Source organism: Equus quagga, chromosome 1 (assembly GCF_021613505.1).
Source record: "Equus quagga isolate Etosha38 chromosome 1, UCLA_HA_Equagga_1.0, whole genome shotgun sequence".
In the NCBI taxonomy this organism is placed as follows: Eukaryota; Metazoa; Chordata; class Mammalia; order Perissodactyla; family Equidae; genus Equus; species Equus quagga.
Genome location: NC_060267.1, coordinates 88,990,197 through 89,014,611, shown reverse-complemented (window position 1 = coordinate 89,014,611; position 24,415 = coordinate 88,990,197). Strand labels below are relative to the sequence as shown.

Genomic DNA, 24,415 nt, shown 5'->3' with positions numbered 1-24,415 from the left:
AAAGCCTGGGGAAAAGGATTTCAACCAGAGGGAACAGCACCTGCAAAAGCCCGAGGTGTGAAAGAGTTTAGTGGCTAAGGAGCAGCAGGGCGCCCCTGTGGCGGAGGGGTGGGCTCAGTGAGGAAAGTGGTTTGAGATGGGGCTGGAGAGTGGGAAGATGGGCTTGGGGGCCATGTCGAGCGGGATGGATTTTGTTCCAGTGCCACGAGAAGGCACTGGAGGTTTTAAGCATGACGGTGACGTCATCTGATTCATGCTTTTAAAAGCTCACGCTGGAAATAAGCCAGATAGAGAAAGACAAACTCTGTATGACTCCACTCATAGTTGGAAGTTAACATTTAGACAAAGAGAACTGATTGGTGGTTACCAGGGGAAAGGGGGGTGGGGGGAGGGCACAAAGGGTGAGGTGGTCCACCTACAACATGACTAACGATAATATAGAACTGAAACTTCACAAGGTTGTAAACTATCATAATTTTAATAAAAAGAAATAAAATCATAATAAAAGCTCACTCTGGCAGCCGTGTTCCTCCCTCTCACTCACCACTACGTCCCCGGGGCCCAGCACTGCTCCCGGCCCATGCTGAGTGTTCAAAACATGTGTCGAATGATGCATGCCCCTGACTTTCTATGTGACTTGGAGTTAGTCACTTCTCTCTCTGGACCTTATTTTCCTCACCAGAAAGACAGTCGATGGGATGGGGCTGGCCCGTGGCCGAGTGGTTAAGTTCGTGCGGCCCACTTCTGCAGCCCAGGGTTCAGATCCTGGCCGCTGACATGGCACAGTTCATCAGGCCATGTTGAGACGGCGTACCACATGCCACAGCTAGAAAGACCCACAACTAAAATATACAACTATGTGCTGGGGGGATTTGGGGAGAAAGAAACAGCAGGAAAAAAAAAGAAGATTGGCAACAGTTGTTAGCTCAGGTGCCAATCTTTAAAAAAAAATAAAAAAGAAACAGCCGATGGGAATTTCACGCCAAAGTGGGAATTTCACGCCAGAGTGAGAGGGCGGGACTTGATTTAAGTTCCCCGCCTCCCCAAGCGGCCCCGAGACCCAAGACCCCAGTCGACACCCCTGGGGACCCTATCAAAGCGCGGCTGCTCCGCCCCGCCCTGGACCGCGATCCAAAGGATGCTCCAGGCCGGGGGGCGGGACCCATAAGCGATCGCCGGCGCCCCCGGCGCGGATTGGGTGCAGCCGTGACAGACACCGCGCGACTGGTCGGTCCAGAGGCAGGGGCGGGGCCTGGCTCCTGCCGCGGGGCGGCCGGGCAGCGGGGGACACCGCCAGAGGCCGGGAAGCTGTTGCAGGAGCGATGCCCGCGCCCAGCCCGGGGCCCCGCGAGGTAGGTGCAGACTCGAGAGAAGACAGGAGAGGGAAGGGTTGGGGGACAGGAGCCGGGCCTTCCCTCCCAGTGCGGCTGGGCATCCAAGCCCAGGAGGGGTCCTGCACTGGGACCAGTACACGCCCCACATGGGGCCACAGGTAGGAAGGGAGGAGTCTGGCTGGTATCCTCTGAGAGCTTCCTCAGTTTCCTCCTCGGACGGGAAAAAGGAGATGATGATAAAAGCTCCTCCTTCATAGGGCTAATAGGAGTTCAAGCTCTGGGGGCTGGCCCCGTGGCCGAGAGGTTAAGTTTGCGCGCTCCGCTGCAGGCAGCCCAGTGTTTCATTGGTTCGCAATCCTGGGTGCGAACATGGCACTGCTCATCAAACCACGCTGAGGCAGCGTCCTACATGCCACAACTAGAAGGACCCACAACGAAGAATATACAACTATGTACGGGGGGGCTTTGGGGAGAAAAAGGAAAAAAATAAAATCTTAAAAAAAAAAAAAAAAGGAGTTCAAGCTCTCAGCCGGTGCTGGCACGTGGTGGGCGCCCACTACTAATGGGTCAGCCGCTCTGAGCTCAGCCTCATCTGACCCTCCACGCTGGCCTGGAGGAACTCCACGTAGACGAGTGAAATAGATGACCGAGTCACCGGCATCAGGGCTCCTACTATCAAGGGTTCCTGTGTATGGAGCTCAAACTCAGTAGTAACTACAGTTAATACCTGCCCTGAAGGAGTTCTTATAGTTCTCATTTTACAGACGAGAAGATGGGGCGCAGAAACGTTAGGTGACTTATCTCAGGTCACACAGCTGGTGAGAGACAGTCAGTCTTGGGCTGGGTTTGGCTGCAGAACCCACGCTCTGCCTACTGATAATAACTATCACTCTATTTTGGGTGCTGACTGCATGCCAGGCATGTGTGGCTGCTCCTCACCACACCCAGTGAGGAGGGTACTAGCATTATCCATATTTTACAACTGAGGAAACTGAGGCAGAGAGAGATTAAAGGAGGGCTCATGAGTTGTGGAGGAGGGACTCAAATCCTGGTCTTTCCCCTCTGGGATGCTCATTGCCTCTCATGCCTCCTGCCACCAGGTCCTGGCCTCCTCCCCAGAGCCTGGATCCAGAGCAGCTGCTGCGGGCTCCAGCTGCCGTGGCCTCCTCTGGCATCTACAGGACAAGCGGTTGCGCCTAGGCCTGTTTGACATTGACCCGGGGCATAAGCTGCACCAGATGACGTGTATGATGCAGGCAGGGCTGTGGGCTGCCACCCAGGTCTCCATGGACCACCCGCCCACAGTGAGTGGCCAACCTGTCCCGTGCACTGACAGCAAGACCAGACTGATGGCCTGTCCCGCTAATACTGCAGGGCTAGGGACTGGAGAGGGCTAGAGGGGGAGGAAGGTAGGGGCGTGGTGCAGGGAGGGAGGGACATTCTGGGGTAGGGGCTGGGGCCAGGAAGCCAGAAAGTCCAGGGTGCAGTGGGCGTGTGAGGAACCCCCTGACCCAGAGAGTTGCAGTGTGACTCTAGATGGGCATCTGCCTCTCTTGGGCCTCAGTGTCCCCATCTGTATAATGGGTGGGAGGGATTGTACTCCTTGGTCTCTGAGGCCCTCCCAGCTCTGCCAGGTGTATGGCTGAGAAGGGACGCCACCCCCACTCCACCAGCCTGGCCCATCCTCCCTGGAGCTCAGGCTGGGGCCAGGCTGGCTCAGCAGAAAGGGTCACCCAGCTGCAAGCTCAGCAGCTGGATGGGTGGGTGAGCATGTGTGTTTGTGTGTGTGCACACGTGTGCACAGTGTGACCACATCCCACAGGCCAGTCCTGGCACAGGGCCCCGGAGGTCCAGGGAGAGTGTAAGAGTCCTCTAAATCTCATCACCTGCTGAGAACCTTCCAGGGCTCCCCAACACTCAGCATGGCCTCAGGATCCTGTTGGTTCAAGCCCAAGGGCCAAGTGTCCAGCCTCGTTCACACTCCATCCCTCCCTTACTTGCTTCAGCCACTTGGGCCCTCCTTCCCTTCCTGGTGGCCAAGAATGCCGTTCCCACTGTGATGAGCATCCTGCTCTTCCCCTCCACTACCCTTCAGATTTCAGCTTAGAAGTCACCTCCTCCAGGAAGCTTTCTCTCATCCTGCTCCTCCCAGGCCGAGTCAGGCAGATCCCCTGGCTTCAAGGCCATCCTCTGTTACTGGGATGGCATCGGCTTCACTTGGCCAACATGTGTCTGAGCTCGTGTGCCGGGCTTGAACTGAGAGCCCGGTCCTTGGGACCCAGCAGTGGATGAGACACACCCAGGATCTGCCACACTCATTCTCATCCTCCTTCCAGCTTTGGGAGGGCCTGCGACCCATCTGCCCAACCCAGGCCCACCCAGAGTGGTCCCTGTTTGCTGGAGGAGTCAAACTGGGGGAAGGAGGCGAGGCCAAGTGCAGGATGCTTGGAGCTGCTGGGGCTGGCAGTGGGGGTGGAGACCTGCCCTGAGCCCCTCTGCCCCTCCCTGTAGGGGCCGCCCACTGAGGAGGATTTCTCCCAGGTCCTGACCCAGGTTCACGAGGTAGGAAGCCCCAGACTGCTGCATGGAAGGGGGTGTGTACCCGTCTTAGCTCTCTTTCCTCAGTTTCCCCCTCATGCAGTGGGAGCGATGGCTTGCCTCAGAGCCTTGCAGGAAGGGTGTGGTTACCCTGACCCCCTGGCACTAGGGCCAAGTGCACACACGTGGGCCCCTGTGGACGCTCTTGGGGCGGCTCTTCCTCCGCAGCAGGGCTTCGAGCTGGGCACCCTGGCTGGCCCGGCCTTCGCCCGGCTGCGGCGCTCCCTAGGCCTGGCGGATGAGGACTACCAGGCTGCGCTGGGCCCCGGCGGCCCCTACCTGCAGTTCCTCAGCACCTCCAAGAGCAAGGCCAGCTTCTTCCTGTCGTGAGCTGGCGCAGGGGCGGGCGGGGAAGGGGTGGGAGTGGTGTTCCGGGCTGGTGGGGGGCGCTTGGGGCGAGAAACGGAACCGCCGGGTGAGGGAGGGTCAGGGCCAGATAGAGGTCAGATGGAGGAGGTGAGACGGAGGGGGAGGACGGAGGCGAGAGGGGCGGTGGGGCGGCCGCTCCAGCCCGGCCTGGTCGGTGACCTCTCCCTCCCGCCCCCAGCCACGACCAGCGCTTCTTCCTGAAGACCCAGCGGCGCCGGGAGGTGCAGGTGCTGCTCGCCCACCTGCCCCGCTACGTGCAGCACCTGCAGCGGCACCCGCACTCTCTGCTCGCGCGGCTGCTGGGTACGGCCGGCCGGGACCCGGGACTGCGGGGCGGTGGGAGGAAGGGAGCGAGGAGCGCAGGGGGCCAGGGAGTGGGGCGACTCCCAGGACGGGCGCTCAGCCCAAGCCGGGTGGTGGGGAGCGGCCAGGAGGCGAGCCCGGCGGCGAGCAGCGTGCAGTGGGGGGCGGGTCCTAGGCCGCAATGTAGCGGGGAGAGCGGGGGCCGGGGGGCGGGGCCAAGATCTGGGGAGGAGGGCATTGGACAGTCCTGTCGGGAGGGTGTGTGGGCGGGGCCTTATCTCAGGACCCGCATACTTGGGACTAAGTCTGTAGGCGAGTGCAGGGGGGACAACCACCCAAACTGGGGAAGGGGTCTGGGGGCGCAGCCTGGAGGGGCGTGTCTCGAGAAGGAGACGTGGCCTGGAGCCCGGACTAGGGTAGGATGGGCCCGGGGTTGCCGAGTTTGGGGTCCCTCACCTGGCACCCTCTCGCCTTCCAGGAGTGCACAGTCTCCGGGTGGCCCAGGGAAAGAAGGTGGGTAAGGCGGAGGCGAGGGGGCTGGGCCGGAGGGGGCGGCTGGAGAGTGAGATCCTGCCTCCCTCACTCCCTACCCCCGTCCCCAGAAATACTTCATCATCATGCAGAGCGTCTTCTTTCCCGCCGGCCGCATCTCCGAGAGGTGAGTCGGCCTCGCAGGGCCCCGGCCCCACCCGGAATGTGCCCCTGAAGCCCCCACGCTCCCTAGATGGCCGGCGAAACCGAGGCCCGGGGAGGAGAAGGGACGTTCCCAAGATCCCCCGATGGATTGGAGACCGTGGTACCCCCGACCAGCATCTCTGAGAGCTCAGTATGCATTGGGCTCTGTGTTGAGCCATTTGCATTCATTAGCTTCTTTATTCCCAGAACAACTCTGAGGGATAGTTTTATCATCATCCCCATTTTTTAGATGAGAAACGGAGGCGGGGGAGGACCACACGCTGCTGTGTGAGGAGTAGGAATTCGAACCCAGCCTCTGACTGCACATTGCCCTGACTCTGCCGGCAAGCTCCCCACTAGTGCTCCAGGGCCAGGGCCTTCCTTCCAGCCGTCCTGGTGCTGCCCTCTAGGGTTGGACCCCTGTGTCTGGGACACCCCCAGGGATGACTGGGCCGGGACGCAGGCACAGGCAGGGGGAAAGCCTGGGCCGGCTTCTGGGCCTGAGTTCAAATCCCTACTCTGCCGTTTACGTACTGTGTGATCTTGGGCGAGTCAAAGGAACTCTCTGTGCCTTTTTCTTCATCTCTGACCTGGGACAGCAATGCAATGGGGCCGTGCTGAGGATATGAACAGTCACCCCGTGGAAGCTCTTGTTTCTTAGGATTACCTTGTGAGGCTCCCTGTGTGTCTCAAGTCTGTGCAGAGCTGAATTCTCCCATCCTCTACTCCCTGCCTCTTAGGTATGACATCAAGGGCTGCGAGGTGAGCCGCTGGGTGGACCCGGCCCCCGAGGGCAGCCCCATAGTCCTGGTGCTGAAAGATCTCAACTTTGAGGGCAAGACTATCAACCTAGGTGAGCCACGGAGCGGTCACTGCCTGCTCTTCCTCCATTCAGGGTGAAGTTAGAAGGGAGTCCCCTGCACTGCCCCGTGCCTGAGTCATTAAGAGCCCAGGTTCTGGAGTCAAGCAGAGCAGCGTTCAATTCCTACCCCCAGGACTTACTAGCTGGGTGACCAAGGCTCCTTACAGCTGAGTTTCCTCATCTGTGAAATGGGACAGTAATGGCACCTGCCCTCCTGGGGCAGATGCATATGGAGCCCTCAGCACCTTGCCCGGCACATGATGAGAACTCAAGCGGGGGCACTGATGCTCCGGCAGGGCCCCAGAGGAGCTGGTTCCTCCGCCAGATGGAACTGGACACTGCCTTCCTCCGGGAACTCAACATGACAGATTACAGCCTCCTGGTGGCCTTCCAGCAACTCCACGAGGATGAGAAGGGCCTGGGCAGTAGCCTCATCTTCCGCACAGTCAGGTGGGCCCCCGACAGGAATGAGGTGATGAGAGCATGGAAAACACAGATGGTGAGGTGGGGGGACAGCATAGGCAAAGGCTGGGAGACTGGAAAGTGCGTGTTTGCATGTGTGTGTGTGTGTGTGTGTATGTGTCGGGGGCTGGTGAAGCCTGGCTGGCAGGGGTAGCGGGCACAGGTGGACCACAGCACAGGGGACAGGACAGGTGAGATCCGGCTGGATAAGGGCTTCAATGACGATTTGAAAAATCTGCTCATTTTCTAGAAGGGGATATGGAGCCATTGGAGGTTTCAGACCTATTTAATTTTTGCCTCAGAAAGAGCCCTTGCCCCTTAACTCTGCCATTCTACTCCTAGGATGCTGAGGTCATCCCCACTGTGCCCATCATCATGTTGGGATGGGTGTGGCTTGGGCAGAATCCAGGGTAATGGCTCCCCACACAACCCATGGCTGGGCTGGGCACGTCCTGACCAGATGGTGGAATGCCTGCCATGGGGCAGAGAACCCCGCAAGTCTGCCCATCCAAGCTAGGTCAGCTTCTCCCTTACCCTCTGCCCCCAGCAGGCGCCTAGATCATGGCTGTCATTCAGCCTGTAAGACCGAGTTTGCATGTAATGGTTATCTTATTGAAATATTGCCATGCTGGCCGGTCAATAGCCACTGTCCCAGCCCCGCCCTCACCCAGTTCCACGCCCCCATTCAGAACACACTCCCTCCCACCTCTTCCTCATCCATGTTAACCCTGACACCACAGAGTACCAGCGCCTTGCTCAGGCTCCCACACCACTGGGTTCTGATTGGTTGGTGCCTGGGAGGGGCTTGTCTCTCATTGACTTACTTCCTTGGGCAAGGCAGGAATAAACCCCTTTAGCCACCCCACCCTCCAACCCCCCACCTCCCTCCCACCCCCAGGAGGACAGTGTTAGGGAATTGCACTTGCTTCTGGCTGGGACTGGGAGCCCAGCCAAAGGCATCTTCTGATTTGGAATACATTTTGAGGCAACAAAACACAGCATCTGCAAAGTAGAGTTGGAGTTTGTTCACAAGGTTTCAGTTCTGCCACCCTGAAACTTCCACGATTGGATGACCCCAAATTGAAGCTTGGGAAATACCCAAATACCAGTGTGTGACCCACTGCTCTAGACCAGCGCTACCCAATAAAGATGCAACGGGAGGACCGGCCTGCTGGTGCGGTGGTTGAGTTTACATGTTCTGCTTCCAAGGCCAGGGGTTCGCCGGTTGGGATCCTGGGTGTGGACATGGCACCGATTGTCAAGCCATGCTGTGGCAAGTGTCCCACATAAAACAGAGGAAGATGGACATGGATGTTAGCTCAGGGCCAGACTTGCTCAGCAAAAGTGGAGGATTGGCGGCACATGTTAGCTCAGGGCTAATTGTCCTAAAAAAAAAAAAAAGCAATGGGAGGCACACGGGCAGTTTTACATTTTCTAGTAGCATTTTAAAAAGTAAAAAGAAACAAGTAAAATAATTTCTTTTTCTTTAATTTTTTAAATTTTTTTAAAAGATTTTTTTTTCCTTTTTCTCCCCAAAGCCCCCCAGTACATAGCTGTATATTCTTCGTTGTGGGTCCTTCTAGTTGTGGCATTTGGGACGCTGCCTCAGCGTGGTTTGATGAGCAGCGCCATGTCCGCTCCCAGGATTCCAACCAAGGAAACACTGGGCCACATGCAGCGGAGTGCACGAACTTAACCACTCGGCCACGGGGCCAGCCCCTAAAATAATTTCAATAATATATTTTATTTACTCAATACATCCAAAATTTTATCATGTCATCATCTAATCAATATAAACATCTATGAGATATTTTACATTCTTTGTCTCATTCTGTCTTGGACAATGACATTCAGTATGTATTTTACACTTCCCTGCATCTCAATTGGGACTGGCAACATTTAAGTGCTCAATGGCCACATGCGGCTAGTGCAGCCCCTGAGCATCAACCACCTTTTACTCAGCCTCCCAGCTTATCTGACTTCACAGCCTGGCACACAGGCGGTGTGGGAATGAGCAAAGGAAGGGCAGGGTCAGCGTAGAGCACCGCCGAGGGGCAGCCTCGCAGGGTCCATTGGCTGGGGCCCCCTGGAGGAGGCGGTAGCCTCACCCTCCTGTCGGTGCCCAGGTCTGTGCGAGGGATCCAGAGCCCGGAGGAGTCGGGAGCCCAGAACCGTCGGCTGCTACCCGACGCCCCCAACGCCCTGCACATCGTGGATGGGCCGGAGCAACGCTATTTCCTGGGCCTCGTGGACCTCGTCACGGTCTACGGGCTCCGCAAGCGGCTGGAGCACCTATGGAAGACGCTGCGCTACCCGGGCCGGACCTTTTCCACCGTCAGCCCAGCTTGCTACGCCCGTCGCCTCTGCCAGTGGGCGGAGGCGCACACCGAGTGACCGGCGCCGGGCCGCTCTCCCCATCTGGACAATGGGCGCACGCCCGGAACGCCGGTTCCAGCCTGGCCAGGGCAGCAGGTTGGGCTCCCCTCGCCGGCTGTTCCTCCCGTTGGCCTCCAGAGGGCGGTGTCCGCTCACTAATACGACGGCGACACAGCCTCATTCGACGGTGATGCTGTGCCCGGCGACTCCCCCACATTAGCTCATTTTATCCTCAAAAAATGCTATTATTCTCTTTTTACAGACCATGAAATGGAGGCTCAGGGGGTGAAGGGACTGAGCAAGATCATTCAGCAATAAAAGCTGGAACCAGGACTCAACTATGCCTTTTGGACTCAGGAGCCTGTATTCTTGCCCACGAGCTCCCGCAGCCTGTCCCCATGCTCTGGGGAAGCAGGGAGACTGAAGGCTCCAGCCCAGCCCCCTGGAGCCATCCAGATGGGGAAACTGAGGCCCAGAGACTTTAAGGGGCTTATGCACGGGTAAGTGGCAAGGCCAGCCTGAGAACCCAGGTCTCCCAACCCCTTGCCCCTGGCTCAAGCAGGGCCCACTGGCCTCCGTCTGGGGTGGCCCCCTGGCTCCTGTCCCTCTAGGGATGCAGGTGGGAGAAGGTGGGGTGTTGGGGGGGGGCCTGCAGCTCTGGGAGGCACTATGTTGGAGTCCACTATGGATCTTGAGTAAGCTCTACCCTCCTCTGGGAGTCACTTTTCCTTTTTTTATTTTTAAAGATTTTATTTTTCCTTTTTCTCCCCAAAGCCCCCAGTATATAATTGTCTATTTTTAGTTGTGGGTCCTTCCAGTTGTGGCATGTGGGCTGCCACCTCAGCGTGGCCTGATGAGCGGTGCCATGTCTGCGCCCAGGATCCCAACCGGCGAAACCCTGGGCCACCGAAGTGGAGCACGCGAACTGAACCACTCGGCCATGGGGCCAGCCCCTGGGAGTCACTTTTCTTATCTGTGAAATAACAGCAGGGGTTGGTGGTCAGACCAAGGGCGCTGGCCACACAGACATCACTGGGAACAGAGCAGAGCAAAGTGGCTGCACAGCCCCTGATCCTTCCTTCTCCCTCCTCCAGGAAACTCCAGCCGGGCCTCTGACCCCCGTCCAATCCGACCATGCCCAAGCTGTCCTTTCCTCTAGCACTTCTCTGGGGCCTGGCTGTGTGCTAAACCTGTCTGTGCCTGGCAAGGTGCTAAACCTGTCTGTGCCTCAGTGGTCTAATCCGTAAAATGGAAAGGATGAAAATGGACCTCATTAACGGATTAAATATTCATTGAGCACCTGCTATGTGACAGGCCCTCTGCTGGGTGATGGGGACCTGGGGGTGGAGCAAGATGCAGATTCCACCTTCACAGAACTCACAGTCCGGAGGGGAGGGGTCTTTACAAAAGCAACCGGGTGTGACAAAGCCTCATGAAGGAGTGTGGGGCCCTGGAGCTCAGGGAAGGGGCCCCCGCCTAATTATTGGATGGCTGTGTCCTCTAAGCTGAGACCAGAAGAGTCAAGTGCGGCCCTGGAAGGGTTCCAGGCCGAGGGCACAGCAAAGGTCCAGGGTGAGGGAGAGCCTGGCATTTGAGAGAAAGAAACATTTCCCTGCGGCTGGAGTTCAGAGTGGGTGGGAACAGCGTGGTGGGGGCTTTGTGGGCCAAGAGATGACCCCCAGGACTGGAGGACTCTGGACCTCAGGAAAGCTGCTCAGCTACACCAGACACTGCCACCCCATCAGCCTTTGAGAAAACGAAAAATGGCTGATGGGGAAGGGAGAGGAAAGGGATAGCTTATGCTGCAGGGCTGGAGGGTGGGTTCCTAGAAAATAGACTGTTGACATCACCCCCAGTCGTCTGGGTGACCTTGGGTGGTTGCTCAGCCTCTCTGAGCTGGCACAAGCCATGGAGAATTTCTTGTTTGGGCTCAGCAGGAAGCTGAGACATGGAGTGCGTTAAGCCTGGGGGCCCACAGGAGGGTGAGGCTACTGCCTCCTCCAGGGGGCCCCAGACAATGGGCCCTGCCAGGCTGCCCTCGGCGGCGCTCTGAGCTGACCCTGCCCTTCCTTTGCTCATTCCAACACCTCCTGTGTGCCAGGCTGTGAGGTCAGATAAACCGGGAGGCTGAGTAAAGGGTAGTAGGTGGAGGAGGGTGGGGGGAGGAAGCTCGGCAGGACCTTTGGGCCTCGGTTTCCCTGGAGTCTGGATCCGACAAGGCTGCCAGAGCCCCAGAGTCCTGCGCTCACAGAAGGGGACGGCTCAGCCCCATCCCTCTGGGTCTCTGGCAGTAGGCTGAGGTCCGGCCTGAGGCTGGAGAGGGAAGTAACTCATCCAAGATCTCACAGGGCCCAGGACTCCTGGCTCTCCTAACTCGCTCATTCCACAGACGTTACCTAGCCCGTAGGGTGTGCCAGGCGCTGTGCAGGCACTGGGAAAGCCCCGAGAACATGACTGGCCGGACTGCCCACATGGAGCTTAAAGTCCAGTGGGCAGGTGGACCACAAATGAGAAAACCAGGTAATACATGAGGTGCTTCAGAGTGTGGCAAGTTCCATGAAAAAGATAAGTCGAGGTGGGACTCGAGGGATGGGGGTGCAGCGTTGGACACAATTGTTGGAGGGGGACTTTCTGAGGAGGTGACATTTGAGTTGCATGACCAGGAGCCAGCCATGTGAATGGACCAGTCAAGGGGCAGAGGATACTGCAAGTGCAAAGGTCCTGAGGTAGGAATGAGCTTTAGTGTGATTGGGGGCCAGAAGGGTGGCCAGGGTGGGCAAACAGTGATTAAGAAGGAGGCAGGAGTCCAGACTGTGCAGGGCCTTGTAGGCCTAGGTGAGAAGAGTGGGTTTTTTCCAAAACCAAACTGAGGAGCTACATCTGAGGCTGCCGGCCTTCCCAGTCTCAATTCCACTGGGGATGTTTGATCCTTTCTGCTCCGGGAGCCCGGGACATTGGGGCACGCCCCTGTCTCCACGTGGTTCTAGCAAGGAGGGGTTGCCTCTCTGGGGAAGGACTCGTCACCTCACCAGCCATTGTGGGTGATGGATGAATCCACAGGGGACTCCTCACCACGGTCCCCTTGGGTTGGGTCTATGAGGAGAGAGACTTGAAGGGTGAGGACTTGGCGGGGGGAGCGCCAAGAGGCTCTGGTGTTGGGGACCCACCGTGTGCCTTGCCTTGTGTGAACGAGGGCCGGTGAGAGAGACTGACCTTGGACCACTAACTGTGAGGTGTGCCCAGCTGGGGTGGGGGAGACAAGGAAGGCTTATGCTCAGAGGGGTCCCTGGGGGCAGGGCCATGTGGGCAGCTCCCCGTCCCCACCCCCAACAGGATGGGGAGAGGCATGGAGGGCTGAGCAGCAGCCCTGGGGACTTGGCTTTGCCCCTGCAGGATGGTAGCCTTGGCACGTGTCTAAGCCAGGAGTGGATACCCAATACAGTTTAAATGGGGCCAGAGCAGGAGCCCAGGCTAGTCCCCAGGCCAGGGCCCTCTGGAGGGAGGTGTGGGTGATGGGGGTGGGAACATGAACTTTCTGGCCCAGGCAGCCTTTTGTGGAAAAACACTTGAGACAGGAAGGTTACGCTCGCCTCACCACAGGCCCGCCCCTCCCTACTGCCTCATATCTGCCCCTTCAACCCTTTCTGGCCCCCGATTTTGAAATCCCTGAGGGACCTGGTCTGAGCCTTCAAATGGGACCCATTTCAGCATCCGCAGGGGCCCTGCACTGGCTCGGCTTCCATTTGGAGGACTCCTCGGGGCATCTGGGAGGTGACAGTAAGTGATCAGAGCCCCGGCTGTGCCGTGAGAGTGCCCAGGGTTCGAATCCTGACTGTCCCACGAGCTGTCCCTCCACTCTCTCACGCGGCGGCAAGCGCTGTTGTTAACCCCACTTGATCGAGGAGAAAAACAGCTCAAGTAAAGGTCACAGGGCCAGGAGAGGTCAGGTTGCTAGAAAAAATATAGGACACTCAGTTAAATGGGAATTTCAGGTTTTTAATATAAGTATTCGTTGTTTATCTGAAATTCCAATATAACTGCGCGTCCTGTAGTTAACTTGCTAAATCTCGCAACCCTACCAGCTTGAAACCCAGGGCTGCCCGACCCCACGCCCCAGTTTCAGAAGCGGAGAAACTCAAGTCCTGCCCGCCAGGGAGCCAGGCTCAGGGATTCCGACGCCTTCCAGGGGTTTCCTCTGCGGGCCGCCTACTCCCGGCAGTAGATTCAAAGAAACGCAGGAGGGCAGAAAAGGGGAGAGGCAGGAGCTAAGGCTCCGCCCCCGGCCCGCAGGCCCCGCCCTCATCCCGGGGCCTCTCCGCCAGCCACGCCTCTCCCTGCCCTGCACAGGCAGCTCTCGTAGGCCCCGCCCCCGCCGCGGGGCCCCGCCCCCGCCGCGCCTGTCTCCTCCCCGTCCTCGCAGACCCCGCCACCGCCGCCGGCCGAGCACATTCGGCTTCCAGCATCCAGAAGCCGCGCCTGCCGCGCCGCCTCCGCCCTGGGGCTACGGCTTCCAGCCCGGCCCGCCCGGCCCGCGGGCCATGGATCTCCGAGCAGCGGATCGAAAGCAGGCGGCGCGCCCCAACCTGCCCGCCCGGTTAGCCCCCGGCCGGGGGAGGGGGCGGTGGAATCTGGGAGAGGGTGCGGAAATCCCTTGTCCTTTCCCGCCCCAGGCCTCTCCATTCGTCTCGCGGGTAGTGAGGTAGGAGGGATGCGGTGGGAATCAGGGCCCCTGGTTCTATCTGACCCAGACTCGATGGGTGACCTTGAGCCGAAGGCTCCCCCTCTCTGCCTCTTCTTCCCCTCTCTGCCTGTTCTTCTTCCCCCTCTGCACAGTGGGGATTGGATTGGCGGGAGATTTCCCAAAAGTCACCTATTCCAGTTCCTTTAGGATGGGGACAGTGCTGCCCGATGTTTGGGGACTTTAAGGTGTTTGATTCCTAGAAGCCAGCTGCCTTGATCCCGGCCTGTACCCTCCCCTGCCTCAGTTTCCCTGAGTGGTTTCCTAAGAGGCCTGGGACCTAGCTCTCAGTTTCTGGGTCTTGGCAGGTGCCTGGCTCCCATCCCTTCCCAGCCTGAGCCCTGGAGACAGCAGCCCCCTGGCTGCTGAGCGGCAGCGACAGCATGAAGGCTCCGGTAAGTAGCGGAAGGAGGAAGGCCTGCTGGGGACTTGGAGGTGGCTTCCGGCACAGCGGCCTCGGTAGCCTCTTCCACCCCAGGACTGTCGCTTCTGACCCCACTGCTCCTGAGCTGAGGAGAAGGGCATACTAACCTCAAAGTCTGGCCCTGATCTGGCAGACTGTGGCCCCAGGCAAGTGCGTTCCCTGCCTGGTTTCAGTGCCTTGCCTCTCTCGGCTGTAGCATGGAGATAATCGTACTGCCTCTTGTGAGCATCCTCGAGGGCCCCCAGGTGGGGCACCTCCATGGGAGTGGGATGTGGTGTGAAAGTTCATTTTACCTGCTCTTGACTTTATTCAGGAGCCCCTGGTTGTGGGAGAGAGCTCTGGATGTTGGGGACAGTGAACCACAACTGCCTGAATCACGGTCTCTGGGTCCCTGTGGGCAGGGGACCAGGTGCCAGGCAGCGCCTGAGGCCTCAGGGGTAGAACCCCCTCCCCCACACAGCTGGCCACACAGAGATTTATTTTTAGAAGCTGATTTGGCTTGTGGGCAGAAGGAGGTGGGCCTCTGGCAGGATATGCCTGGCGGGGGATGGTGGGGGCTTCTTTCTCATTTCTGATTTTCAAAGAGCGTCAGCCAGTTGCTAGGTGGTTCTGAGGGGCACCAAGGGGAGACTGGGAGAAAATTGGAGCCCAGAGAGGCACAAGTGGTGACCAGGTGGCCCAGCACATGACAGCAGCCCCAGATTGTGTTCCCCATCAGGCAGCCCCTCCTTGAAGGCTTGATGGGGGCATTCACTACGTCTGCCAGCAGGCTCAGCCACAGGTGGGCGGGGGCCAGTGGGCCAGGAGGGCTTCCTGGTTCAGATGGCCTTTGGCACATGGTTTCTGGAGGTGGGAGCCTCTGGGCAGCAGGTTTCAATTATTGAAACCAGTTCTTGAATGATGCTTCCCTTGCGTCCCCCTCTGCCATCCTCCTTACTCACCGCAACTGCTGACCCGGATCGTGATCATTAGCTGGGGCATGGCCACTGAGTCAGCTGGGGGAGGGCACAGGGGCAGTCTCAGCAGTCCAGGTCTGAAGGGGGCTGCTTGCCCTTCCGATGGGCAAGTCTCCTGTCTTCATGTGCACAGTACTTTACGGTATACAGGGCACTTTCACCACTGTCCTCACAGTAAGTTCACAGACCGGGTGTTATCGGCCCTTATTTTGTAGAGGAGGTAACAGGCCCAGAGAGGTAGAGAGTCCTACCCAAGGCTGCACAGTGCACCTAGGATTCTGGTTAAGAGCTTGAGGCCCCAGCCTGCTTCTCTCTTTCCGGGTGGCCTTGAGCTGCACCCTTCATTCCCAGTTGGTTTCCTTGTCTAGAATATGGGGATAGTAACAGGGCTTATATCCAGGGCCTCCAGGGCCCTGAGCCTGGCAGCCCAGAGGAAGGCCTGGTTAACAGAGACTGTGGACCCTGCTGATGTTCTGGGAGCTACTGAGCTGGGATTTGGACCCATGAGGCTGGGGTGCAGCCCCCCTGCGGAAGCCTCTAGGAGCCGCAGGCACCCCCACCCCCATCCCATGACCGCTGTCTCCCCCAGGGCCGGCTCCTGCTTGTCATCCTGTGCTCCTTGGGCTTCTCTGCGGTCTATGTCCTGCTGTGCTGCTGGGCCTGCCTGCCTTTCTGCCTGGACTCTTGCCTGGACTCCCACCTCTCTGCCAACTTCAGGCCCACCGTGCCAGGACCCCTGCACTTCAGTGGCTATAGCAGCGTGCCAGATGGGAAGGTGAGTTGTCCGGGCAACATGACGAGGGCAGTCCTGGCCAGACTGCCAGGGTGCCCCCCTCAACTCTCTGGTGGGTAGTGAGAACTGGGCTCATGCAAGGGCAGCCTGGACCCCAGGCTTGGCTACTCTGCTCACCAGCCGTGTGATATTGACCAGTCACTTCACCATTCTGACCCCCAAGTTCTAAGAGAAAATGGCTTTTTTATTCAACAAATATTGGCTGGCTGCTCTCAGCTGGGTGTAGGGGATAAAAAAGGTGAGTTGGAGAGGGTGGCCTGTCACCTGGAGCTCCCAGTCCAGTGGGGGAGCCAGACACCATCACATTGTGGGGACAGGTGTGTTCTCTGCATCTTTATTTTTATTTATTTATTTTTTTATTTCTTTTTTTTTAAAGATTTTTAAAAAATTTTTTTCCTTTTTCTCCCCAAAGCCCCCCAGTACATAGTTGTATATTCTTCGTTGTGGGTCCTTCTAGTTGTGGCATGTGGGACGCTGCCTCAGCATGGTTTGATGAGCAGTGCCATGTCCGCGCCCAGGATTCGAACCAACGAAACACTGCACCGCCTGCAGCGGAGCACGTGAACTTAACCACTCGGCCGTGGGGCCAGCCCCTCTCTGCATCTGTAGATTTAACTGTCTACACACACAATCCAGTTGTTCAACAAGTGGGTGTTTGGTACCTTGAGTCTGTCCTGCCTTGTGCTGATCGCTGCTGAGAATAGAGATGACACAGACAAAAGTCACGTCAACCCCAGAGCGCTCTCTCTCATGGGGACACAGGGACACTGGGGCCCAGGGGTGATGAGGCAGCTGTGGCCCCTGCCCCACGGCGCCCGCCTCCCCATGCTTGCTCTGCCAGGCGTGGTTCAGAGCACTTCCCACCTCTCACCGTGATTTCAGGGCCCCACATGGCCGGTTTCTCAAAAGCATCCCACGTGGACGCCCGGTGCAGAGAGCGCCCAGTTCTGAGTTTGATGGCTCCCTGAGTGTTGGTCAGAGGGAGGTGTGCTCAGGGCCCCTGGCTTGGCAGGGACCTGTTTCAAGTCTCTGCCCCTCTGAGTCACTTGCCTCCTCATCTAGAAGAGATCGTCGCAGTTTCTGTCTCTGTCCGGCAGGATGTTTCACGGATGGTGTTCAGATCAGCTGCTGTGTAAATATTTGATCAGGATGCAGAAACAACTGGGTGGGGCGGGCAAGCTCGAGTGCCCCGGGTTTGGCCAGGTGGGACAGATGGCGGAGTGGGCAGGGGGATGCTGTCCCATCTTCCGTGGCAGTGGCCACTGTTCATTTCAGACACTCAGGGGACGTGGGCCCAAGGTGGCCAGATCCTCTGGGTTTTCTAATTGAAGTGGGAAATCCAAGTTTTCAATGTCAAAAGGACTAATTTTAATAAACTAAGGATTAATTAAAATCTTTTTTTTTTTTAAGATTTTATTTTTTTCCTATTTCTCCCCAAAGCCCCCCGGCACATAGTTGTATATTCTTCGTTGTGGGTCCTTCTAGTTGTGGCATGTGGGACGCTGCCTCAGCGTGGTTTGATGAGCAGTGCCATGTCCGCGCCCAGGATTCGAACCAACGAAACACTGGGCCCCCTGCAGCAGAGAGTGCGAACTTAACCACTCGGCCAGGGGGCCAGCCCCTAATTAAAATTTTTAAAGACCTTGTGTGGGACAAGCAGAACACCTGGGGCCGGTGGTGACCTTGGATCTGAACAGACCGCAGTTGTCCAGGACAGGTTCAAAGTGAGGGCAGAATAAGGAAGCCTTGTTCATTACTGAGGTGTGGGAAATGAGCCTGTGCGTCCTTAAATCGACATTATGTCAGATAAAAACGTCTCTGAGTGGGATACGAAAGTGTGTCTTTTATTGACTGGAATTAATTTTCCCACATCCTTTCCTGGTCCCCCCTAAACTACGTCCCACTAGGAGGGCTCAGAGGCGTGGGGTGGGGAGCAAGTCCTTTTCTGGGAGCCCTGATGCCCACTGAAGATTTGCAGTCGTGTTGGCTGAGCTTCTGTCTCTTGGGGACAGTAAGATGGGAGTTGGGCCCTCACTGTACCCTAGGTCTGTGTCCATCACTCTCCTGGCATTTTTTTTCCCTTTTTTTTTTTGAGGAAGATTATCCCTGAGCTAACATCTGCTGCCAATCCTTCTCTTTTTTTTTTTCAAGATTTTATTTTTCCTTTTTCTCCCCAAAGCCCCCTCGTACATAGTTATATATTTTTAGTTGTGGGTCCTTCTAGTTGTGGCATGTGGGATGCTGCCTCAGCATGGCTTGATGAGCGGTGCCATGTCTGCACCCAGGATCCGAACTGGCAAATCCCTGCGCTGCTGAAGTGGAGCGTGCCAACTTAACCACTCAGCCACAGGGCTGGCCCCCAATCCTCCCCTTTTTGCTGAAGAAGACTGGCCCTGAGCTCACATCCGTGCCCATTGTCCTCTACTTTATATGTGGGATGCCTGCCACAGCATGGCTTGCCAAGCTGTGCCATGTCCACACCCTGGATCCTAACTGGCGAACCCCGGGCCACCGAAGCAGAACGTGCGAACTTAACCGCTACACCACCGGGCCAGCCCCTTTCCTGGCATTTTTAATTGAGTCCTCACAACCTGGTCAAGTAGATGCTATTTTCATCCCCATTTCACAGATGAGGGAATTGAGGCTCAGAGAGGCAAAGTGACTTGCCTAAGGCCACACAGCTAGGAAGGGGCAGAGCCAGGATTCAGGCTCGGAACAAGAGGTCCCCAGTGCTGTCATGGGCACTAAAGACTCTGCTTTTTCTTATAGACTGGACACAATGTGAGTGGGGCTGGGGCAGAGGAGGAAGTGACCTAGGAGTGATTCTGAAGAGCTGAGGCTCATGTTTACTTAAACACATTTTTGCCACCTGGCCTTTGCCAGGCACTGCTCTAAGAGCTTTATAAATATTTGCTATGGAACCCAAATAAGGAACCCATGAGGCAGGGCCTTTTAGGGCCTCAGCAATAGGGACAAGAGCCATGGATATGGCTGACGAGGAAGCATGGGACTCTGAACGTAGAATTTTAGCTCTGCCACTTGCACTCCATATGACCTTGGGAAAGTCACTCCACCTGCCCAGCCTCAGTCTCCTCATCTGCAAAATGGGTTGATAAAGTACTTCGAGGTGATGCTGGGATCAGGCAAGGTCAGCGGGCGTTACTGGGTGGAGGCGCAGGGGCTGGAAGCTGTGTGCCCATGCCTTTCTCTCTCTCCGTCTCTCCCGCCCCCTGCAGCCGCTAGTCCGAGAACTGTGCCGCAGCTGTGCTGTGGTGTCCAGCTCCGGCCAGATGCTAGGCTCGGGCCTGGGTGCCCAGATCGACGGTGCTGAGTGCGTGCTGCGCATGAACCAGGCGCCCACCGTGGGCTTCGAGGCGGACGTGGGCCGGCGCAGCACGCTGCGCGTGATCTCGCACACGAGCGTGCCGCTGCTGCTGCGCAACTACTCGTACTACTTCCAGCAGGCCCGCGACACGCTCTACGTGGTGTGGGGCCAGGGCAGGCACATGGACCGGGCGCTCGGCGGCCGCACCTACCGCATGCTGCTGCAGCTCACCAAGATGTACCCGGGCCTGCAGGTCTTCACCTTCACCGAGCGCATGATGGCGTACTGCGACCAGGTCTTCCAGGACGAGACGGGCAAGAACCGGTGAGCCTGGGGCCGGCCTTCTCCGGGGGCTTCTTGTCCATCATGGGTCTACTCCCTCAGGTGCTGAAAGTTGGCAGTGATGAAGGCAGACCGCTCCTGCCCTCCACTAGGGGGCAGGAATCAGAGGCCTTGTCACTCATCGATCGTCACATAAGTCAGGAATCCCAAAATGACGGTGAGGGGCATTGGGCCTTGCGAGCACATGTTGGGGAGCACTGCCTCATGTGGGGCTGTGTCAGGGAGCTCTTCCCTCTGGAGAGGATGCTCTGAGATCTGAACTCGTCTCTGAAGTCCCCTTCAGATAGTACAAGTCACAATTACAGTACTAACGGCCCCGTTCATCCACCAGGCACTGGGTTAAACACTTTGCATTCAAGATCTCATTTTACCCCACAGCCAAGGAGTGCTCCGAATCCCGCCGGCCGCCGCCTGCGCACTCCGGCTCCTCCCCCCTCCTCCCCAGCTCCAGAAACACAGCCGCCAGCCTCTAATTTTCTAGCCAGAAATTTGGGTTTTGCTCCCAACTCCCCTCGTTCCATCACCTGCCACATGTTATGGGCTCTTGAATCTCCCTCCGTGCCCACGGGTGCCACCTTGACCGAAGCCTCCATCTTCCCCTGCCCTTGCTCCACCCCTCACCGGTCTCCCTGCTGCCACCCTCGCCCTCCACAGTCTGATCTCCAAGCACCCCAGTGAATTCATCCCGTCAGTCACCTGCCCTCAACCCTCCAGCAGCTTTACTTCTCATGGAGAATAAAGTCCAGAGTCCCACCTCCTCCCCTTCCCTGCCCTACAAGCCTTGTATGATCTGGCCCCTGCCTGCCTCCGTGACCTCGTCTCCCTTCGCTCTCCCTCCTCTGGCCACACTGGCCGTCTGGGCTTCCTCAGACGTCCACACTGGTTCTCATCTGCAGGCCTGTGCTCATGTTGTTCCTGCTGCCTGGAATGTTCTGCCCCCTAATCTCCCTGTGACTGACTCCTTCTGACCATGCAGGCCTGAATGGAATGTCACCTCCTCAGAGAAGCCCTCCCTGACCACCTCATCTGATGGAGCACCTCCCACTTGACAATCTTTTCCCTGTTCCTTTGTCCCCTGTCCTCTCAGCAGTCCTCTCCTGGCCGTGCCCTCCCTCGAGAACCGTTAGCGCTGGGTGTGGCCCTTTCCTACTGACACGGGGCCTGGGAGGTGCGCGGTTTCAATGAACGAACCACCCCTAACCCCTCTGTAGAGGTGGGGGTGACTGGCCCTCGGGGAGAGTAACCAGTGCTGGTGCCTTGAGAGAGCTGACCCTGCGGGGCCACACAGCTCCTTGCTCCGGGTTTGGTGTGGGGACCTGGGGGGTGCTGGGCTGACAGTGTTCTCTCCCCATAACCACTTACAATTATCCCCATTTCACAGATGGGTCACTGAAGCTCAGAGAGGTTCCTGAGCCAACCTGATACCCCAGAGCAGATTCAGGGTTCAAATCAAAGACCTTTGGACTCCAGACAGTCCCCTTTCTCGCTTTCAACCAGATGTGGAGAGGCTGTGGCTAGGGGCCCCGCCATCGTCCGGGGGTTTGCTCTAGCCCTGCGTGGGTGGTGAGGTGTTCAACAGACCCGGGTTTGTGTCCAGGCCCACCTCTTGCCCACAGCTGGCCTTGGGCTGGCACTGTCCCCTCCCCAGCCTCCTTCAGGGCCCTCTCTCTAGGGGTCAAGGTGAGGGGCCCCTGGCTGGGAAGGTGACCAGCGCTGGCCCTTGAGAGAGCCGAGGCTGCGGCCGCCCGGCAGCCCCTTGCTCTGGGTTGAGTGGGGCGGTGGCCTGGCTGACTGCGTTTCCCTTCCCTGCCAGGAGACAGTCCGGCTCCTTCCTCAGCACTGGCTGGTTCACCATGATCGTTGCCCTGGAGCTGTGTGAGGAGATCGTAGTCTATGGCATGGTCAGCGACAGTTACTGCAGGTCAGGCCAGCCAGGCCCTGGGTGGGAGGGGAGCTGGGGAGGCTGGGAAGACCGTGGGCCCCTGCGCTGGCCTCCCACCAGAGGATCTAGGAGCTGTGGGGTGCAGGGCGTGTGGCCTTCCTGGTGGGCGGCTGGGGCACAGACATCCTTGGGCCTAGTGCCCGGTAAGAAAGGGCTCAGAGTATGGGACAGGCTGGATGTCACCCTCTGCTCCGCCAGTATGGTCTTGGGCCAGTCGCACGGCCTCCCAGAGCCTCCATTTCCTCATGTATAAAAGAGAGGAAATAATTCACCTTCCTCAGAAGCTTGGGGAAACATTTAGAGAATAATCTACCAAGCGGTTACCACAACACTGGGGCCGATCTATGTTTCAGTAATGTACTACGTCTAAGTTTTTTCTTCTGATATTATTATATTTCAATAGTATAACTAACAAGTTCAGAAAGGGCTCCATGTCTTCACGCTCTGTTCGTTTTGGAACCTGTTTGTGGAGCACGTAGGCGAGATGGCAGGAGCCCGTGAGCCCTCTGCCGTGGCTCTTGGCCCGGCCTCCGGCGTGCACAGTGCCACTGAGTAGGTGGGTGTGTGGGACTGACAGCTCTGTGCCACCAGGAATGAGGGTCCCTCGCTGTGAGCCCATTACCAGTCTTCATGGTTCTTGACCTAAGGACTCAGCCCACAAGGTGGATATCACCGGCCTCATTTACAGATGGGTTATTGAGGCTCACAGGGTACGTCTCTGGCCCAGAGTCAACCAACTTGCAGAGTCGGGGCTCGAACCCTGGCCTTTGGGATCCACAGTGTGCCCTGCTTCTCCCTTGTCTGTCCTGGCCCACCCCGGGACCAGGCATGGGGCTCCGTGGGCCTGTAGTACCTGGGGAGGGGTGGTTGCGGTAGGTGCAGGGTCTGGTGGGAGGCGGGCAAGTTCTAGTGGCCCACGCCCATCCCTGTTCCCCACCCGCAGGGAGGAGAGCCACCCCTCAGTGCCTTACCACTACTTCGAGAAGGGTCGGCTGGACGAGTGTCAGATGTACCTGGCACACGAGCGGGCGCCCCGCAGCGCCCACCGCTTCATCACTGAGAAGGCCGTGTTCTCCCGCTGGGCCAAGAAGAGGCCCATCGTGTTTGCCCACCCGTCCTGGAGGACCCAGTAGCCACACCGCCCAGCCGGCTGCAACGCCTTCATGAGGCTTCCTGAGGTTCCATCCACACTCCACCAAAAACATTTAATTTATGGATCCTGCCCCCTGCCACATGCCAGCTGGACCTAGGTCCCTTCCTGCCCTGCCCTGGGGACACTTGGAGCCATCTCAGGACTTCAGACTTAAGGAGGAGAAGAAGGGGCCTGTGATGGCCTTTGTACCCTCCTCCCCACCCCCGCTCCGAGTAATTGAATCTTCATTTGGGGGTTCATCCCACCTCCGGGTCTGTCCAGTGGCCTTTGCCCCTGGGGCTGATGGTGCCCGCTCACCAGCATCGTGACCTTCAACCTTGCACCAGCCCTGGTCCTTCCCCTTCACACACCTCCCCACCCGCCTTTGGTGCCACACTTCCCAGGCCGGTTGTCCTGGTCAGGGCAGCCCAGAGCTTGGGGCTCACTGGGCGAAGGGGTCTTTGAACTGTGACTGCCAGGGCTGCCTCTGGAGTGTACGGGTAAACGTCTGTTTTCCGGAAGCCTGTCTTGAGTGTGGTCACATGTCTGAGGCTGGGCACTGGGGCTCCTCTCTCTGCCACAAACCCATAAAACTGTTGACTCAAGGGCAGGCTGTGTCCCGGGGCCCCTCCCCAGACTCACAGCTAGCTGGGCTTCTATCCATTTAATCTGCCGGCGTGTTTCTTTCCCAAGAGCCTACCCCCTTCCCCAACAGGTCAGGGAGTCTGGCCCCCTGGCTGCACTTGGCACAGGAAACGCCCAGCTCATAGGTTTCCATGGGACCAACTGCCACCCTGCACCAGTGGGAGAAGAGTCTGGGGCCTGGGAGGAAACAACTCAGGGTGGGAGGGAAATTCCTCCACCCCGTGTCACCCTCTGGTCTGTGGTCACATTCCAAGGACCTTGCCAGTTAATTCCCTGTTAGCTCTGGATTTCATTACTGCAAGAGAGGACAGTGGAGGGCAGGCCCGAGGCTCTGAGCTTCAGTTTCCTCGCCTATAAAGTGGGAAAAGCAGGCCCACCAGCGAACAGTTAGCAGGGGCGTGCAGTCACCCTGCGGGGCCGGGGTGGGGGGTGGGTGGGGGCCCGCCAGTGTTAGCCCGTTTTCCAGATGAGCCAGGAGGACCTCAGGCTCTCAGCTGGGAAGGAGCCCTGGGGTTCCAGCTTCCAGCTCCAAGGATCAGGGCCCCCTTCGTGGGCGTGTGACCTGTGCAGTTGCTCGGGGCCCTCTGCTTAGCTTAATGCTCTGCTGTTGCCGACTTGAAATTCTTAGTTTTTTGTTTTAAGAAGAAGCCACGCATTTTTATTTTGCACTGGACCCCACAAATGATGTAGCAGGTGGTGGCAAGGAGTCTGACTGCCCTGGCGTGCCCCACCTCCCATGCCCAGCCTTCTCAGAGCCTGGGGACCTGGCACCCGGCCGGCCGACAGCACTGCCTTTTATGCTCTGCCTCCCTCACACAGTGCCAGGCGGGCCCAGAAGACTCTGCAACCATGGGAGAGGGGAGGAGAGCCTTGAGCTAGGGAAGTAGGGGGCCCTGTGGTGGGAGGGAGCAGGCTGGCAGCCGAAACACAGCCGCTGCCTGGCGGTGGCCAGTGTTGGGGCAGGTGTGGGGCAGAGGCAAGAGTGGGATGTGACCCAGCAGGCAGGAGGTTGGGGAACTGCCGGGCTCTGAGGCGGGGCTCTGGAGTCAGACCTGGCCTCATTCTGCCTCTACTTCCTACTGTGGGATCCTGGGAGATTAGTGCTTCTCTCCGGGCCTCAGCTTCCTCATCTGTAAAAG

At 58.0% G+C, this 24,415-nt stretch overlaps 2 protein-coding genes across 3 annotated transcripts; both read left to right on the top strand.

The window, feature by feature from the left end:
* The first annotated feature begins 1,322 nt into the window (after positions 1-1,322).
* Positions 1,323-9,174, top strand: PIP5KL1 (phosphatidylinositol-4-phosphate 5-kinase like 1). Its single transcript, XM_046672767.1, has 10 exons — positions 1,323-1,352; positions 2,435-2,638; positions 3,846-3,896; positions 4,104-4,258; positions 4,480-4,604; positions 5,083-5,117; positions 5,207-5,262; positions 6,020-6,132; positions 6,438-6,591; positions 8,730-9,174. Exons 1-10 carry the CDS (start codon positions 1,323-1,325, stop codon positions 8,995-8,997), a joined length of 1,191 nt encoding a protein of 396 aa, XP_046528723.1. The 3' UTR covers positions 8,998-9,174.
* Positions 9,175-13,360: 4,186 nt separating this feature from the next.
* Positions 13,361-23,169, top strand: ST6GALNAC4 (ST6 N-acetylgalactosaminide alpha-2,6-sialyltransferase 4). Of its 2 annotated transcripts, none has more exons than XM_046672832.1 (6): positions 13,361-13,678; positions 14,026-14,112; positions 15,687-15,872; positions 19,127-19,539; positions 21,371-21,478; positions 22,443-23,169. In XM_046672832.1, the coding sequence occupies exons 2-6, from the start codon at positions 14,101-14,103 to the stop codon at positions 22,630-22,632; spliced, it is 909 nt and encodes a 302-aa protein (XP_046528788.1). In that variant the 5' UTR covers positions 13,361-13,678; positions 14,026-14,100; the 3' UTR covers positions 22,633-23,169. The 2 variants fall into 2 exon arrangements, with proteins under 2 accessions (XP_046528788.1, XP_046528781.1); XM_046672825.1 differs by having other exon boundaries at positions 13,362-13,573.
* The last annotated feature ends 1,246 nt before the right edge of the window (positions 23,170-24,415 follow it).

Coding starts and splice junctions, on each gene's coding strand:
- PIP5KL1 (XM_046672767.1), top strand. CDS start 1,323: ATGCCCGCGCCCAGCCCGGGGCCCCGCGAG. Junction 1,353..2,434: donor CCAGCCCGGGGCCCCGCGAG/GTAGGTGCAGAC, acceptor TCCTGCCACCAG/GTCCTGGCCTCCTCCCCAGA. Junction 5,263..6,019: donor GCCGGCCGCATCTCCGAGAG/GTGAGTCGGCCT, acceptor CCTGCCTCTTAG/GTATGACATCAAGGGCTGCG.
- ST6GALNAC4 (XM_046672832.1), top strand. Junction 15,873..19,126: donor GCAGCGTGCCAGATGGGAAG/GTGAGTTGTCCG, acceptor CGCCCCCTGCAG/CCGCTAGTCCGAGAACTGTG. Junction 19,540..21,370: donor GACGAGACGGGCAAGAACCG/GTGAGCCTGGGG, acceptor CTTCCCTGCCAG/GAGACAGTCCGGCTCCTTCC.